The sequence below is a fragment of the Cucumis sativus genome, chromosome 1 (assembly GCF_000004075.3).
Source record: "Cucumis sativus cultivar 9930 chromosome 1, Cucumber_9930_V3, whole genome shotgun sequence".
NCBI lineage: Eukaryota > Viridiplantae > Streptophyta > Magnoliopsida > Cucurbitales > Cucurbitaceae > Cucumis > Cucumis sativus.
Window position 1 is genome coordinate 1,286,621 of NC_026655.2, and position 14,169 is coordinate 1,300,789.

At 33.8% G+C, this 14,169-nt stretch overlaps 3 protein-coding genes across 3 annotated transcripts; all 3 read right to left on the reverse strand.

Moving 5' to 3' along the window:
• Positions 1–216: 216 nt before the first annotated feature.
• On the reverse strand, positions 217–3,956 carry LOC101215588 (transcription factor bHLH79). Its single transcript, XM_004138092.3, has 6 exons — positions 3,330–3,956; positions 2,737–2,934; positions 2,496–2,561; positions 1,518–1,586; positions 1,352–1,429; positions 217–686 (listed from the first exon to the last, which is right to left on the reverse strand). The coding sequence occupies exons 1-6, from the start codon at positions 3,618–3,620 to the stop codon at positions 558–560; spliced, it is 831 nt and encodes a 276-aa protein (XP_004138140.1). The 5' UTR covers positions 3,621–3,956; the 3' UTR covers positions 217–557.
• A 4,962-nt stretch (positions 3,957–8,918) lies between these two features.
• On the reverse strand, positions 8,919–10,506 carry LOC101215824. The gene is made up of 2 exons (XM_004138093.3): positions 9,707–10,506; positions 8,919–9,632 (listed from the first exon to the last, which is right to left on the reverse strand). Exons 1-2 carry the CDS (start codon positions 10,289–10,291, stop codon positions 9,477–9,479), a joined length of 741 nt encoding a protein of 246 aa, XP_004138141.2. The 5' UTR covers positions 10,292–10,506; the 3' UTR covers positions 8,919–9,476.
• A 426-nt stretch (positions 10,507–10,932) lies between these two features.
• LOC101216066 lies at positions 10,933–13,691 on the reverse strand. The gene is made up of 4 exons (XM_004138094.3): positions 13,097–13,691; positions 12,469–12,582; positions 12,073–12,360; positions 10,933–11,467 (listed from the first exon to the last, which is right to left on the reverse strand). The coding sequence occupies exons 1-4, from the start codon at positions 13,658–13,660 to the stop codon at positions 11,267–11,269; spliced, it is 1,167 nt and encodes a 388-aa protein (XP_004138142.1). The 5' UTR covers positions 13,661–13,691; the 3' UTR covers positions 10,933–11,266.
• Between the last annotated feature and the right edge of the window lie 478 nt (positions 13,692–14,169).

The following is a 14,169-nucleotide window of genomic DNA, read 5'->3' on the forward strand; positions in this document are numbered from 1 at the left end:
AACTAAAACAAAAACTATACAAAAGTTTATTGAAGTGAAGAAAAACAAAATTATCCCCTAATAAAATCTCAATTATCTTCCTCCAAAATTTAATTTTACACCATGTTCTTGAGAATGGAAGAAAGTGCAAGGTGTCAAACCACCACTGGCCTATCAATTTGCACAAACTATAGACATTTTCTAGACAATCTTTCGGATCAAATAATCAGAGAGAGAGAGAGAGAATATATCTTTGGATTCATCAAGTCCATTTAGGCAGTAAACAGGATTAAGAGCAGTAATGGAAGCTTAGTAGGTTTTTTCTCCAGTACAACTGCAGTCCAGATTTATCAGTCAGTAAGTTACAAATTGGAAGTAGGTTCAATTTCTGTAGATGATACAAGTAATTGAGCGTTCCAATTATATCGAATGGTCCCTAAGGGGAATAATACAAGTATTTTATACTAAATGATCAAACATATATATATATATATATATAATATATATATATCTACTGAACTAAATAATGAGGAAGCCAAATCAATTTTGACATTTGATTATAAGAAGCCTATTGAGATCTAAGACGTTCTTTCAAAACCTCCACCGATTTGCATATGCAACCATTCAGTTTGTGCACCTTGGGTATAATCTCTTGCTGCTTGTGAACCATATAATATTCCAGCTGCATCATATGGTTGATTAACGATCTGAAATGTCAGATAAGAGAGTTAAGAAATAATTCAATCGCAACAGATTTCTACAAAATGAAAGTTGTTCTAGGAGCGTGTTAAGAACATCTGAAGAGGGAGAGAGGCCGGAGGAGAGTTGAGTGACTAGCTTAAGCTCCCCACAACTAATCTCACAAGACAATTTGACCCTACAACATTTGGGTATCCTTTTAACCTCTTTTATATCCTGAATTTTTTGAGTGAAGCCAATTTAACTAAGAATAAGATAAGAAACCTTCAAGATTATGGATTGGCCCACTATTAAAATAAATGTTTAAAGATGGCGATAGCAACTTGAAACTATACCATTGGAACCAACGTGAAGTCGCCAACTACGTTAATTACCAAATAAATCATATGCCCCTCATGCACACAAGCGAGATACCTTTGGTGCAAAAAATTATAAACATAAAGCCCACAAAGAAACAGCCAGCCAAGTTTAAATTTGTGGATGTTGTGGTGAAAAGAAGCAATCAAAACTGGGCATCTACCTGTTTCCTACGCTATTTTGAAATTAGAGTTTTAAGAAGTAGTATGCCACATTAAATGCTTTTCATCTAGATAAGATGGCCAATCAGCAATGGCTAACCGACTCCTTTTTGTATTGCTTTTCTCTTGATACATGAAATGAGAATCAGACTTACATTTTTTACAGTAAAACCTTCAATGCCAGGGGTTATGTTCATCCTGGAATTCACAGCTTCAAGTTTCATGGAGAGGAACTACAAATTTGAGCCAGATGTACAAAGCTCAGATTAAATAAGAAATAGTTTTGAATAAAAAAGAAAAAGTCAGGATTAGAGTATATACCTCGACCTGACGTTGCAGTGATTGGATATAATTTATTATCTCATCAAGGACAAGTGCTTTTCCAATAACCTAACAGGTAGGAAGAACATGCATGTGCAAGAAAAATTATAATTTGAACTTGATTTTCAATACGACTGCAACCAAACTCAAAATTAACATCCCCCCAATTCTTAGGAAAATTCATCCCTGAACCACTAGAATAATGACAATTTAATCTCCGGATTTCTAATTTGATCACTCTTGTCCTTCAACATGACTAATTGTTTATGTTACGATGTATCATGCCCCCACTAACATCATCAACTTTTCCATTAACATTGGCCTTTTTCCTGGGGTAAAAATTACAATTAATGAAAGCTCAGAGACATTGATCTTTGTTGTAGTGCTCTGCTCTTAATTTTTTTAGATCACTCCCACTGAACCACTCTCAAATTTTCCTCTCAATAGTTATTTTTCTCAGTGACTTCATTGCATGCCGCTGTTCTCATTTCTTTTTTTCTCTTTAACTCCCAAATTTGCTGCTTCCTCCTCTTCTTACACAGTTTTTCTCTCTGACTTTACAGACATCGAAAGAATGAAGAATGTACTGGCTTTGAAGGAAAGCTTATTGGATATAGTGGTAGTGGCTGTGTTGCAACCATCACTCATGTTTAGGCGTAAAATTGACCAACCCCTTCCCTCTCACATCTTAGATCAATTAAATCTAGCGTTTAGGAGAGAGAGTGGTCATCTTCTCACATAAGCTCCTCCAATAAGTTTCCAGGTGTTTAGCACTTGAAATGGCAGGGATTACATTGCAGTAATTTGATTGGCCTTAAAATTGATCAAGTTAGAAGTCAGAAATCTAAATTTTACCTACTCTTACAGTTCAGGGTTGTTTCCAGAAATCTAAATTGTACCTAATCTTACAGTTCAGGGTTGTTTTTTTAAACTTTCTCCCAATAGCTATTTACACACAAAGTAACAGATAAAGAGTACCTTGTTACAACCTGGAACCAAGTCCTGCAAAATTTTCATTCTCTCACTGATCTTCTCTCTTCTAGCCTGCACATAAGGCTATAGTAAGGCAAACAGGCAAAAATTTGGGAGTAAGGGATAATGGACATATAAACAGTCCAAATCTCCACCAGAAACTTGAAGCTATTAGAAAAAATGGTAAGAACTATCTGATAAATGATTGAGATATTCAAATCCCAAACAACTGAGAGGAGTACATTACTCTTTCTGCTAAACTATGGCTATCAGTAGCTTGGCCCCTTCTTGCTCTGACATGGATGTAATCTTTTGGTGGTTCGGGTTTCGGGCTTTGCTCGGCCAGCTTCTTACCATCTGATGAGTTAGGATCTACTTCAGCTTTTATACCACCATTTTCATCTCTGGATTCCACTACTTTCATCCGTTTATCATTTGAATTACTCTGTATGAAATGGAACGTACAAAATAAATTGGCGATTACTACCTTGATCAATAAGTCAAAGATTTGACAACTGATTGAAAATTTTAAATACAACGTGCTTAAATGTAATTAGCCAGTGTCGAGATATATGATCACTGCATACATCAATGGGCAAGTCAAGTTTCTTGATAATCTTGGAACAACAATAATGGTTATATAAAGATTAATAGCTGTTTTCTCTTCAATGGGAGCTCCTCCCTTCAAAAAAGAAAGAAAAAGAGTTCCATCTTTTAAAAGTGAAACACCGAACAAACAGTATACAAATTTGACCAGTATCATTTTTGTCCAAAACTGGGTCAACGTAGCCAAATTGAGAGCAAAAGGGAAAAATGAGAAAGAAAACAAAAAAAACTAACCAATTGATTAGCACTACTAGTGGAAACCATTCTCGAAGATTCATCTTCAGAGCTCACATCCTTCCTCTTCCTCCCACCGCCACTCTGCTCCGTCACTGTCGATTCTTCCATTGACCCATCACGATTCGTGGAGCACTCACGAAACCCACCAAGATTCTGAGCCAAATTAGCCATTCGAAGCCCCAATACACTCCCACCCTGGTCCCCCCCAAAAGGCCAAATCGAAGCCAAGCTGTAAGAAGAAGGATTCGCAGCAGAAAAGGAGGATTCGTTAACAAGGGGAGGATCCATTTCCGCTGACCCAAATGACCCAGAAGCAGTAATTCACAAGGGATCAAAATCAAATGTCAATGTGGGACTAGCGGAGAGGAATCGAAGAGGTTTGGGGTATGAATTTGAAGATGGGGATTCAGAATTGGAGTCAAAGTGTAGGTAGTGAAGACGTTATTTATGAAGCTACTTTGGGGAAGGGAAGAGAAGGGATTGGGTTTTGGGATGGGGTCCGAGAGAAGCTTTGCTATGCGACGAGAAGGAGAGAGATACTGTGATCTTTTTAGGCAGTGGCGCACACTGTGCTACGAGCTTCCATTTCTCTCACTCGCCTGTAATTTTTGACTCAAAGGAAGAGTGAAAAGATAGAAGCTTTTATGAGGCTAAAAATTCCATCTCACTTCTCTAATGTTTATTTCATATACACTATTTTTAAAATTTAAAATATTACCCTTCACATTTCAAAGAACAAACTCAACCTTATTTTTAGTTTAACTTTTTAAGCTATGTTTTATCAAAAGGTTGGATGAAATAAATTAAAAGAAATATGAGTTTGTAGGACACATGACTTAAAAAAGAAACATTCAAAACCTTAGAATTTTGGATGAAAACTATCCCATAAATGTTTGACAATTCAAATTTGTGTTTTAGATCAATATTAGTTGAAACTTAATTACAACCCATAAAAATTATAGGTATTTTATGAGCATCCGACTCTCAACACAACATATATTTTAAAATTTTGTGAAAGTTTTAATAGTAAAACCGTTCTTGACATACTTACCCAAAACCTTTACAGTACACATTTTGCCACGGACATCCTAATCCATTTCATTTCGATATTTAATTTAAATTTGGGATAACTATATTGGGTCTAAATAAAAGATGTACACATCAATAAGCCTAATTACCTTATAAGGTGGTTAATCTTTATGGTTGTTAATAAGGAAAAAAAAGCATGTTTATTAGATATACTCGAAGGGAAGGGACTACTAACAAATCAATCAAATAAAAAAGATTATAGTCGTTGATTCAAAATATAGAGTTACTAAATCTTCCATGTAACGTGCCTAAAAATATTACATTCTCAATAATTCATACTAAAAATATTAAGGATCTATTCAAAAAATTTGACAAAACATTTTAGGTAAAACTTTAAATTTAGTGTATGAACTATTTAAGTTGTTATGTTTCAAACTCTTCCTTTACTTTAATAGGTTTGGAAGCTCAATGATAAGGTTAATAAGTCTATAAAAATTTTCAATTTTATGTTTAATAAGTTTTTATTATTTTCTATACGTTTTTTTAAAATAATAAACACGTTCAATAATATATAACTTTGAAAAGTTTATCTAAACTTGTAATTTAACTTTTTTTTTTTAATTTAAAAGAAAGTAAGACTTTCGTATTGGACTTAAATTAGAGATCATTACCTTATTCAAGTCGAGTATTGGAAGGACAGGACTATTGTCCTCCCTATATTCGTGTTGTAATAGCTTTCAACTTGAAAACTATCCATCAATGGCCTAACTCTATCTTTCCTAGTAGTTGAGAAAATGAAATTGGAGGGTGCAAAGTTAAGGGCCAAGGGGCACTGTCAAGGCCTAACTTGGTTAGCACAAAAATGAATATTGAGCCATAGAGAAGTAATTGATACCCTAAAAAGGGTCCTTTCACCATTCCTTACATGGTTTCTTGCCCCCACTTACCTTTTCCAGTCTCATTTGCCTTCTCTTTTCATCTTGAGAGTGACCAATTTCTCTCTTTCCTCACTCCTTTTTTTTTATCTATATAAATTGTCTTATTTTCATTTCTTCTACTTTCTTATTATCTCGAACAAAGTAAATAAAGTACAAAAACTACCTCTAAAGTATGGTGATATCTAATCTATACGCTCAAACTACTTTCAATTCGAAAAATTAAACCCTCGAGCTTACACGATTAAGGTTCAGTTTCTACAATTATTACAAGTTTGAGCGTCAAATTTTAACACACATAGAAGTTTGTGGACCCAATTTCTATAATTGAAAGTTTGAAGGTATGATTGCAACAACAACATATTTCAAAGATGATTATGGTAGTTTCTTAAACAAAAAAACTATATTTTCTTAGCATTCTTAGATCATGTTGGAGAGTAATCTTATAATAGCTAAAATCAATTTTGTCACGTTTAAAGAAGTTTATTAACAAAACATTAGTTACAAGAAAATATCTTCATACTCTATTATTATTTGTAGAGTGATGTTTGATGTACGTGGAAAATTGGCAAGTGTCATAATCAACTTGAAATTGAACTATTTGGTAGGGTTGTGAAAATAGTAACGAAAGTGAAGGTGTTGTGATATTGAAAGTGGCTTTAAGGAGGCTTTAAGTAAAAGTGTAAAAGTTCAAATTTAGGTAAAGTTGCTAAAAAAAGCAAAGATCATTGTCATTCTAAATATGATAATAGTAGACTTTAACATTTAGACCAAAGTCAGAAAGTTGGTTTTGCCCTTGTTTTCTATTTAGAAACTTCCAATTTGATGTTATAATAATAATAGTAATAAAAGAAAAAATGTATGCTTTTGATTCATTACTCATCTTTCCCAATCCAACTTGTGTTCTTTGTCTGCTTACTTGTCACTCTATTTTCATATCACAATATTCCCAAACCCTAATTTCCTTCTTTACCCAAACTTTCTAACTTCCAATTGTATTTGGCCCAATTTAAATATTTTGACACAAGCCCATTGTTTGGCCCAATTAGGTTGAAATTAACCCTCATGTAATTTAAAGGCCCAACAGAATTTTACTTATTTTTTTTCTATCCCCTTCAAAATCCACATTAATAGCAGCAAATCTTCTACATACATACCAATCTTTTGTTGATGTATGTATACATACGTATATATACATACATATACGTATACACACATACACATACACATATATATCCACGTATATGTACGTGAATATGTATAAAAATAGAATGTCACATCAATTACTACTAGATTAAGTTTAATTTGAGTAAATGAGTTCATCTATGTATTTTTGGAGCAATTGCAGTCAATGATTATCAAATAGTTAATAATTAGAAAAAAATCTTATAGATAAAAAGAATAGTTACAAAACATAACAAAATCTATTACGTTCTCTGTAGTCATTTTAAGTTTCTTTTTTCTACAATGAATATACTTTATTACTTTGATAAATACAACTAAATATTGTTAAATTTATAAACTCTTATATTACATTATATAAAGTAATACTAGACTTATGTTATATTTACAACGGTAGAAGATTTGAAAATCATATTTTAATGGATAACATTCAATGCATCGTGTGTACCTGTCTTTATACATATCTTCCCACCATTTACATAAAAAGATATCAAAATATTTTGGAAAAGAGTAAAATTTATTCCATAACAAATTATGATTAAACACTTTATTGAAAAGTATAAAGAGAGATAGTGTCCCGATGAATTTAAGTAGTTTTTTTAAAATTTAAATTATTTGAATGCTACAGTGTAATTTGTAAAAGGGTTAGGTTTGGGAAATAGTGAGAGTGGTGACAACAGAGGAGCAGAAAGGTAAGGGGATGATGAGTCAGAGTCCTTGAATTGGCAGTGAATAATTAGAGGGTACCCTAAGTTAGGTGTAGCCATAGGAACTGTCAAAAAGGAAAACTCATTACTTACTATTCCCACACTCCTCAGCTTTGTAGGGTCACAACACCTTTCTTCTTTCTCAATTTCATTAACTATTTCATTTGGAATCTTTCATAGATTCATATTACCAACCAATTACATTCTCCACTTAAATCATTGTGGGGCTTTGATTTTCCTTTTCCTTAAACTTTTTAGATTTCTTCATGTGAAGCTGTTATTGTTAATCAAGTTGTATGATGTATTTAATCTTTTGTTTGTGTTTGTGTAACATAATTGTTTATCGTTTACTATTTTTCATTAAAATTCATATATCAAGAGTAATCTGAGTTTGTAAATCCTCCAAATACAAAGAAAAAGTTATACGATAATTATAACTAAATTCCGTTAATTCAAACCACAAAATCTTTTTCAAAGAGTGAAAAATCTGCCTATGGATAACACATTATATATATATAACTATGATGGTTTTACTTGAAAGTTAAGTTATGAATATATATTGATTATGATCAAAATGAAAGTAGTTTGACCAACATAAAAAAGATAATGATTGTTTTATCTTTAGAGGGAAATTGCATAGGATAACATTTTGAGAATATGATATAGCAATTATAACACATTGCTTTAGAATTTTACAAAATTTTCACTTCTCCATCTTAAATTTGATATTATTCATAAACTACTCTTAAATAACTTATTTATCTTCCTCTTTTTAGTGCTCTACTCATTATTTATTTATGCTCCAACTTTTTAAGATCCTAGTTATTTGTTTATTCTTATACTAGAAAAATTATTTATTACTTATGTCTTAATCTTAATTTTAAAATATCAATAGTACAACAATTGCAATATGAAATATAATATAATGGTTGTTGATCGGAGTAATTTAAATTCATTTGTGATTTTTTTTTTTTTTTACTTTCTTCGAGGTGTATTTTGAGTTGAATCTAATTCTAAATAATTTTGTTTTGTTTTTTACATTATTTTTTTGGTTTTACTTTGTCTCAGTTTCAGTGTTGTGATATACTTATATAATATGTATTAGTTGGTTAATATACTTACTACGTGATTTTTGTTTTTTCAAATTTTATGTAGTTCATTAGAGTATTATTAAGTATATGAATGATGTAACTCACTCTATCATTATCAAATATATCAACAATATATTGTTAAAGAATATCAGTAAAATGAATCATCATCAAGTATATGAATTAAGTTTATAAGTGTACGTCAATAGTATATCAAATATATAAATAGGACTTCAAACATATCAAGTGCATTTAATCAATCAATTGTATAAGTGAAAAAATGTATTTGCAGTGTATCAAACATATATTAGTAATGTTTCGGTATCAAGTGTATCAAAGAGTATCGGATGCATCAAGTGTATCAATCAAATTTATCGAGTGTATCAAGAAGTATCAGATATATCAATTGGTGTATTAGGTGTATCAGACATGTATAAGATGTATCAAACGTATGTTAGTAACGAGTAACATTTGTGACATTTTACCTCTTGATGTGTGGGCTGAGCTTCGTTTTTGTCATTTTCGTAAATAATAAAATGTGTGTGATATGAACTTAATTATTATAACTTATTTTGTCATTTTTGCAAGTGTTACATCTTTAAAAACCAACCAAATTTCAAATTCCAAATTCGAAGCACGTTTAGGAAGAAATAAAGCTATAAACAAACAAATTCACCAAAAAAGAAAAAGAAGAAAAGAAAAATCTTATCATCTGCACATCCTTGTGCCCGAATACAGAAGAAGAGAATATAAATCCAAACCCCAAAATTAATGATGTGGGCCTTTCGCCTCTGCAATCATTATCATCATCTCTAAATGAATCTTCAATTCTCAATCCTCATTTACTGCAGAAATCACTCCCCACCATTATCGCCATACCCACTACCTTCAGTTCTTGACCAGTTAAGCCAGTTATGAACATCAATGGCGAAATTTGAACTTAACAGAAGAAAAGAAAATGGAGATTACAGAGAGCTCTGTTCTGTTTGAATAAAACAGAGTAGTTATCATCATCATCATCTCTAAATGAATCTCTCGTTCTAATCTTCATTTATCTCCATAGATATCACCTTCAGTTCTAGACCAGTAAGCTTAATTATGAACAACAATGGCGAAATTAACACAAAATAGAGAAAAAGATGGAGATTAGAGAGAGCTTTGTTCTGTTTGAACAAAAAACAGAGTGGTTATTCAGTATTATTTCTAATTGGCTCTTTGTACAGTAGTTTTGAAGAGAAGAATGTAAAGCTTCTGAGCCATGGAAAAATACAGAAATCCGCCCACTGAATGTGTTACAAATGACCCAAAACTCTTACCCACAATACAATGCCATGCCGGCCCGTAAACCCCATCAAATTCCTGCCAAAATCAGCCAACCCAATTGAACATTTTGAACAAGAAAAACTAAAATGAACTAATTGATTTGTATGTACCTTCTTGAGAGTCAGGGCAAGGGATTTGGAAGTGAACTTCTCCATACTGTCATGTGCTTTTCTAGCGCAATCGACGGCATGGATCTGCATAAACGGTGGCATATCGGCCGAAACCACTTTGACTCCATTTTTAGCAAACACATCTCCTAACTGAATCTGCGAGCCATAGAATGATCTTCTTCTTCCACTACGTGATGAAGAAAGAGAAACAGAAAGTCTACGAGTGAGATGTTCATGTTCCTTTAAAAGTTGTTTCATTTCCCTTTCTTTGGCAGTGATACAGTTGATCATATGTTCAAATCTCTCTTCAGAACCATTGAATTTCTCTGTAGTGGAGTGTTCTTGAGGGGTTTCGTTGGGATTTTTGGCTACCTTTTGCTCTGTTCTGGGGCCGACAGGGGAAGGTGGGCGTGATTTTGACAAGTTGTCTGAGTCGGACAAGGGGGTTGGGGAATCTAGTTTTGGTGATGTTGGGTGGGGAGAGACAACGGCAGGAGTGACGACGGCGACGGCGGCGTCGGGGGGTTGGTTTCTGAGGTGGGGGTCCATGGATTTGGATGAGGAAGTTGTATTATGAGTAGCCATGGATTTGTGGGAGTGAGAGCTGTGGGAGTGAGAGCTATGGTAGTGATGAAGGTGGTGGTGGGTGGATAAGTTGAGTGGGTGAGATATGGAACTGTTGATGGTCAATCTAATCTTTTACTCATGCAAGCTGCTTCTGCAGACACAGGCCTTTATTGAATTGACCACTGAATTTATTGTTGTTTTCGTTTTTCTTTTTCATTCTTAAGATTAAATGGTTTGTATTTTATCACATTTGAAAAATAAATTCAATTTCTATCCTACCCAAAAACCCAAGTTAAAAATTAACACTTTGGACAATAGTGATAATAATAAGCATATCTTAATCTTAATACTGCATGTTAGTATGATTAGGAGAAAGATAGAAAGATAAGCCACGTGGTCATGTTTATATGATCATATCCAAAAGTGTAAAATCAATTGTTAAATGGATTTCGTAAGTGTAAGTGACTTTGTAAATGTAAGTGATTTCAAATATGATAAAAGTCTGTACCAATGTTTGAAGTTACTAACAATATTAATTAATTTCTAGCTATGGTTAAACATTTTCTTAACCGAACTTACTTTGTAGCAGAAATCAGCCTCTGGTTTACCAAGAAACAACAATGCATTTGGCGAGGTGTGTATGAAGAATGTTCAAGACATGGCTAAAGCTTCAATCAAAACTGAATATGAGCAATTGTGTTTCAGACTTAAGGTCATTCAGTCCCATTGAAATTCCTAACGTATACAAAGTCAACTCTTTTATCATTCTTTTTTCCAATTTTGCACAAGTGATATACTGAACAAAAATACAAAACCATCGATCGGGTGATGTTACAAGGCCGACTTACAGCTGGGTAGATCGATCATCAAACCTAATTTTCACAAGAGTATAACTATACATCATGAAACTAGTCTTAGAACTCACTTTGCTCTGCTGAACCAGGAAGTGGAGAATCAAAACGAACTCATCAATGCAAATTACAGAGATGATCTCTAATTCCATGGGCTAGGCTGCCGAGCATCTCTGAGAACTGAACTGCCCCCAGATGCAGCAGGAGAAGGTGAAGATGCGACGTAGTTCGTTCCGGATACAGATACAGTAGGCAGGTTTGGTGGAAGCCCTGATTGCCCAGCCGGAGGAAGACATGATGGACTCCCAGTAATGCTAAGATTTGTTCGGGATGGATGTGAGCCCTGCACATATAATGTTATTTTATGCCTCACTCACTTCACAAGAAAAGAATGATAAAAGCAGATGAATGTACGCTTGATTTTCACATCAGGTATAATCTTGAAGAGATGGTACCAAGAACTCTGAAAGGCAATAGTTTAATGTGAAAAACTTACAATTTTGGTAGGAAATAGGAATGTGAAAAGAAGTTTCTTGGACAAGTTTTCACTAATGCATTCTAAAGGCACATTAAAATGTTATTCATGTATCACTCATCACTCATCACTCATCGCATCACTAATCAAGTAGTGAAAGTGGTTTTTATTTTTCATTATTTTTTTGGGTAAGAAACTACGGTTTCAAGAAGAGAAATGAAAGAATGCATAGGGCACAAGAAAAAAAATACTAACTACAAAGAAAGACCCCAATCCAAAAGAACAAGACCAAGTTAATAATTTTAAAAAGCCCAGTGATTGACACCAAGCTTCCACACCTGACCTCTCAAAAAATTATATTATTCTCTAAATCCAGACGCAAAATTGCCAAAATAAAGTCAAGATAACAAGGGCACTGATCTTGAACTCATATAAAGCTATAATCAAATCCGTATAAGTCATAGCAACATTACCATATTGGGTTGGATATGAACAGGCCTTCTAAGAGGGGACTCTGAAGAAGGTGACATACTGCTATTCCGAAGCATTTGACGAGCAAGAAAATTCTGGTTCAAAAGATCATCAGCTTCTCCACCTTCAATATATCCACTAGCATTCACTTCTGAGCCTACCCTAGAAGCAAGCTGTCTGGTCATTGAACCTGTATCAGCTGAGGCATCCACTTGAAGAGGAGCGGATGGGCGAATGGCCGTCCCTTGCACAGTACTACGCCTTTTTAATTCCTCTTCCACATGTAAGATCTGTCAACCACACCAAGAAAATGACCTAGTTGATTTATCAATCCCATAGGTAGTTACGAGAATTTTAGTGCAGATGGACAAGGTAAGGTGGAAGGATCAGGAATATACCTGTTTTAACACTTGAACAAGATTATGTTTTTTTTCATTCAAAACTTTTAACTTCTCTTCAACTTCCCTTTTCCTGTCCTCCTTGTCATCTAACAAATCCTCCTCCTTGTTTGCCTAACACAGTAGCACGCAGTAATGAAAATGGTAAAAAGAAAGAAATTAAAACAAACGAAAAACAGCGAGGCTGGTGTTGAGACATAAGATCTATATTGTCAACAAGCTCGAAAGCTCTTCCTTCAATACCACAGTTAAAGAAAACCTTTTCAGCAGACCACATTCTTTATTTCACTTCCATTGATCTCATCTTTCTTCTGTCAACAGGAAGGCTCAACAAAATTTACAAGTTCGCATACAATTTGCAATAGTGATCTCTAAACATTCCCAAATGTCTAAGAGCCCTTTTAAAGTAGCAATCTTTCTATTTTCCATCCTAATACAATTGACCGACAGTTGTAGATGTAATAAAACTAACTCTTCAAGTATAAGAAAACGTCATCACAACCGCGGCAAAATTCAGGACGCGCCGAGAAAATTTGGAACGCAAGCAGGATCAACGAAACTTCAAACATATACAAAATGAAATGAAAAACAAGAATTGAAAACTGTCAGAGCTGTTCAGAACTCATACCTCTGTGTTAGGGTTTTCTGAAACAGCAGGATTTTTATCCTTCGCATGCGCGCCACCATTTTCCACAGGATTAGAACCCTGCTCAGCAAAACAAGGTTTCGAACCATTAAAAGAATCAAACCCATCACCCGATTTTCCGATACAATTATCACCAATGTCCGACTTCTTCCTCTCCTTGACAAGCGCAGAAGGTCTTTCACCACCAACACTAACCCTATGACTTTCCAATGGAACCTCAGGCGCAGACCCATTATTTCTGGGCCCATCACCATCCGATTTAACTAAAGAATTAGTAATTGGGTTAGGGTTAGGGGAAGTAGAAAGTTTGGCCGGAGAAGAAGAGGCGGGGGCACGGAGGCGAGAGAGGGCTTTTGAACGACGGTGAAGAAGAGATTTGAAGTCTTTAATAGAGATGTTGTGGGTGGGCATAAGCCATCGGCGAGGAATATCGGGGACCCTGTGGAGGTTACCTCTGTAAAGGGAAATGGCCACCATGGATTCTTCTTCTCGAGCTCTGTTGCTGCTCGATGCCGGATCCCGTTTACGACCTCCCTCCGATTTCATAAATTTACGAATTCTTTTTAGTAAGCAAAAGTCATAAATAAGTGAAATAAAAAACCCTTTTATCCAAAAGAATCAAAATAAACAAACAAATAAAGAGAAAATAAATACAAAAAAGTGAACTCCCAATTTTCTTTGAATTTTTAGGATCCGTTATTATCGTTTGGGTTTATATTTTACTTTTGAAAATATATATGTAAAATACTTTTCTACTCTAAATTTTGAAATGGTTTAGTTAAAAAAATTATTTTATTTATTTTTAATACATACTAAGAATTCAAATTGTAAATCTAAAATAATTTCATAATAATAATTAAGGAAATTGTCAAAGGTGTCAAAATTAAAAAATATTTATATTTAATAAAAAAAACTAACCTTAGTGAATTATTGAATTTTTTCATTAAAAAATTTATCTTGTTAATTCTTTTATGATGCTAAAAAGCTTGTCAAAACTATATTAAACTTGTGGATGATCGTACTCGCGTCGAATCCACTTATAATTTAGTTAATTC

What these genes read in the sequence shown, in the direction of transcription:
- LOC101215588 (XM_004138092.3), bottom strand. Translation starts at nt 3,620, where the DNA reads ATGGATCCTCCCCTTGTTAACGAATCCTCCTTTTCTGCTGCGAATCCT. An exon ending in GCCATAGTTTAGCAGAAAGA is followed by an intron (nt 2,562 to 2,736) that starts GTAATGTACTCC and finishes CCTTATGTGCAG; the next exon opens with GCTAGAAGAGAGAAGATCAG. An exon ending in TGGTTCCAGGTTGTAACAAG is followed by an intron (nt 1,587 to 2,495) that starts GTACTCTTTATC and finishes CCTACCTGTTAG; the next exon opens with GTTATTGGAAAAGCACTTGT.
- LOC101215824 (XM_004138093.3), bottom strand. Translation starts at nt 10,291, where the DNA reads ATGGCTACTCATAATACAACTTCCTCATCCAAATCCATGGACCCCCAC. An exon ending in TTGCCCTGACTCTCAAGAAG is followed by an intron (nt 9,633 to 9,706) that starts GTACATACAAAT and finishes TGATTTTGGCAG; the next exon opens with GAATTTGATGGGGTTTACGG.
- LOC101216066 (XM_004138094.3), bottom strand. Translation starts at nt 13,660, where the DNA reads ATGAAATCGGAGGGAGGTCGTAAACGGGATCCGGCATCGAGCAGCAAC. An exon ending in TTGTTCAAGTGTTAAAACAG is followed by an intron (nt 12,361 to 12,468) that starts GTATATTCCTGA and finishes TGTGGTTGACAG; the next exon opens with ATCTTACATGTGGAAGAGGA. An exon ending in TTCATATCCAACCCAATATG is followed by an intron (nt 11,468 to 12,072) that starts GTAATGTTGCTA and finishes TTATATGTGCAG; the next exon opens with GGCTCACATCCATCCCGAAC.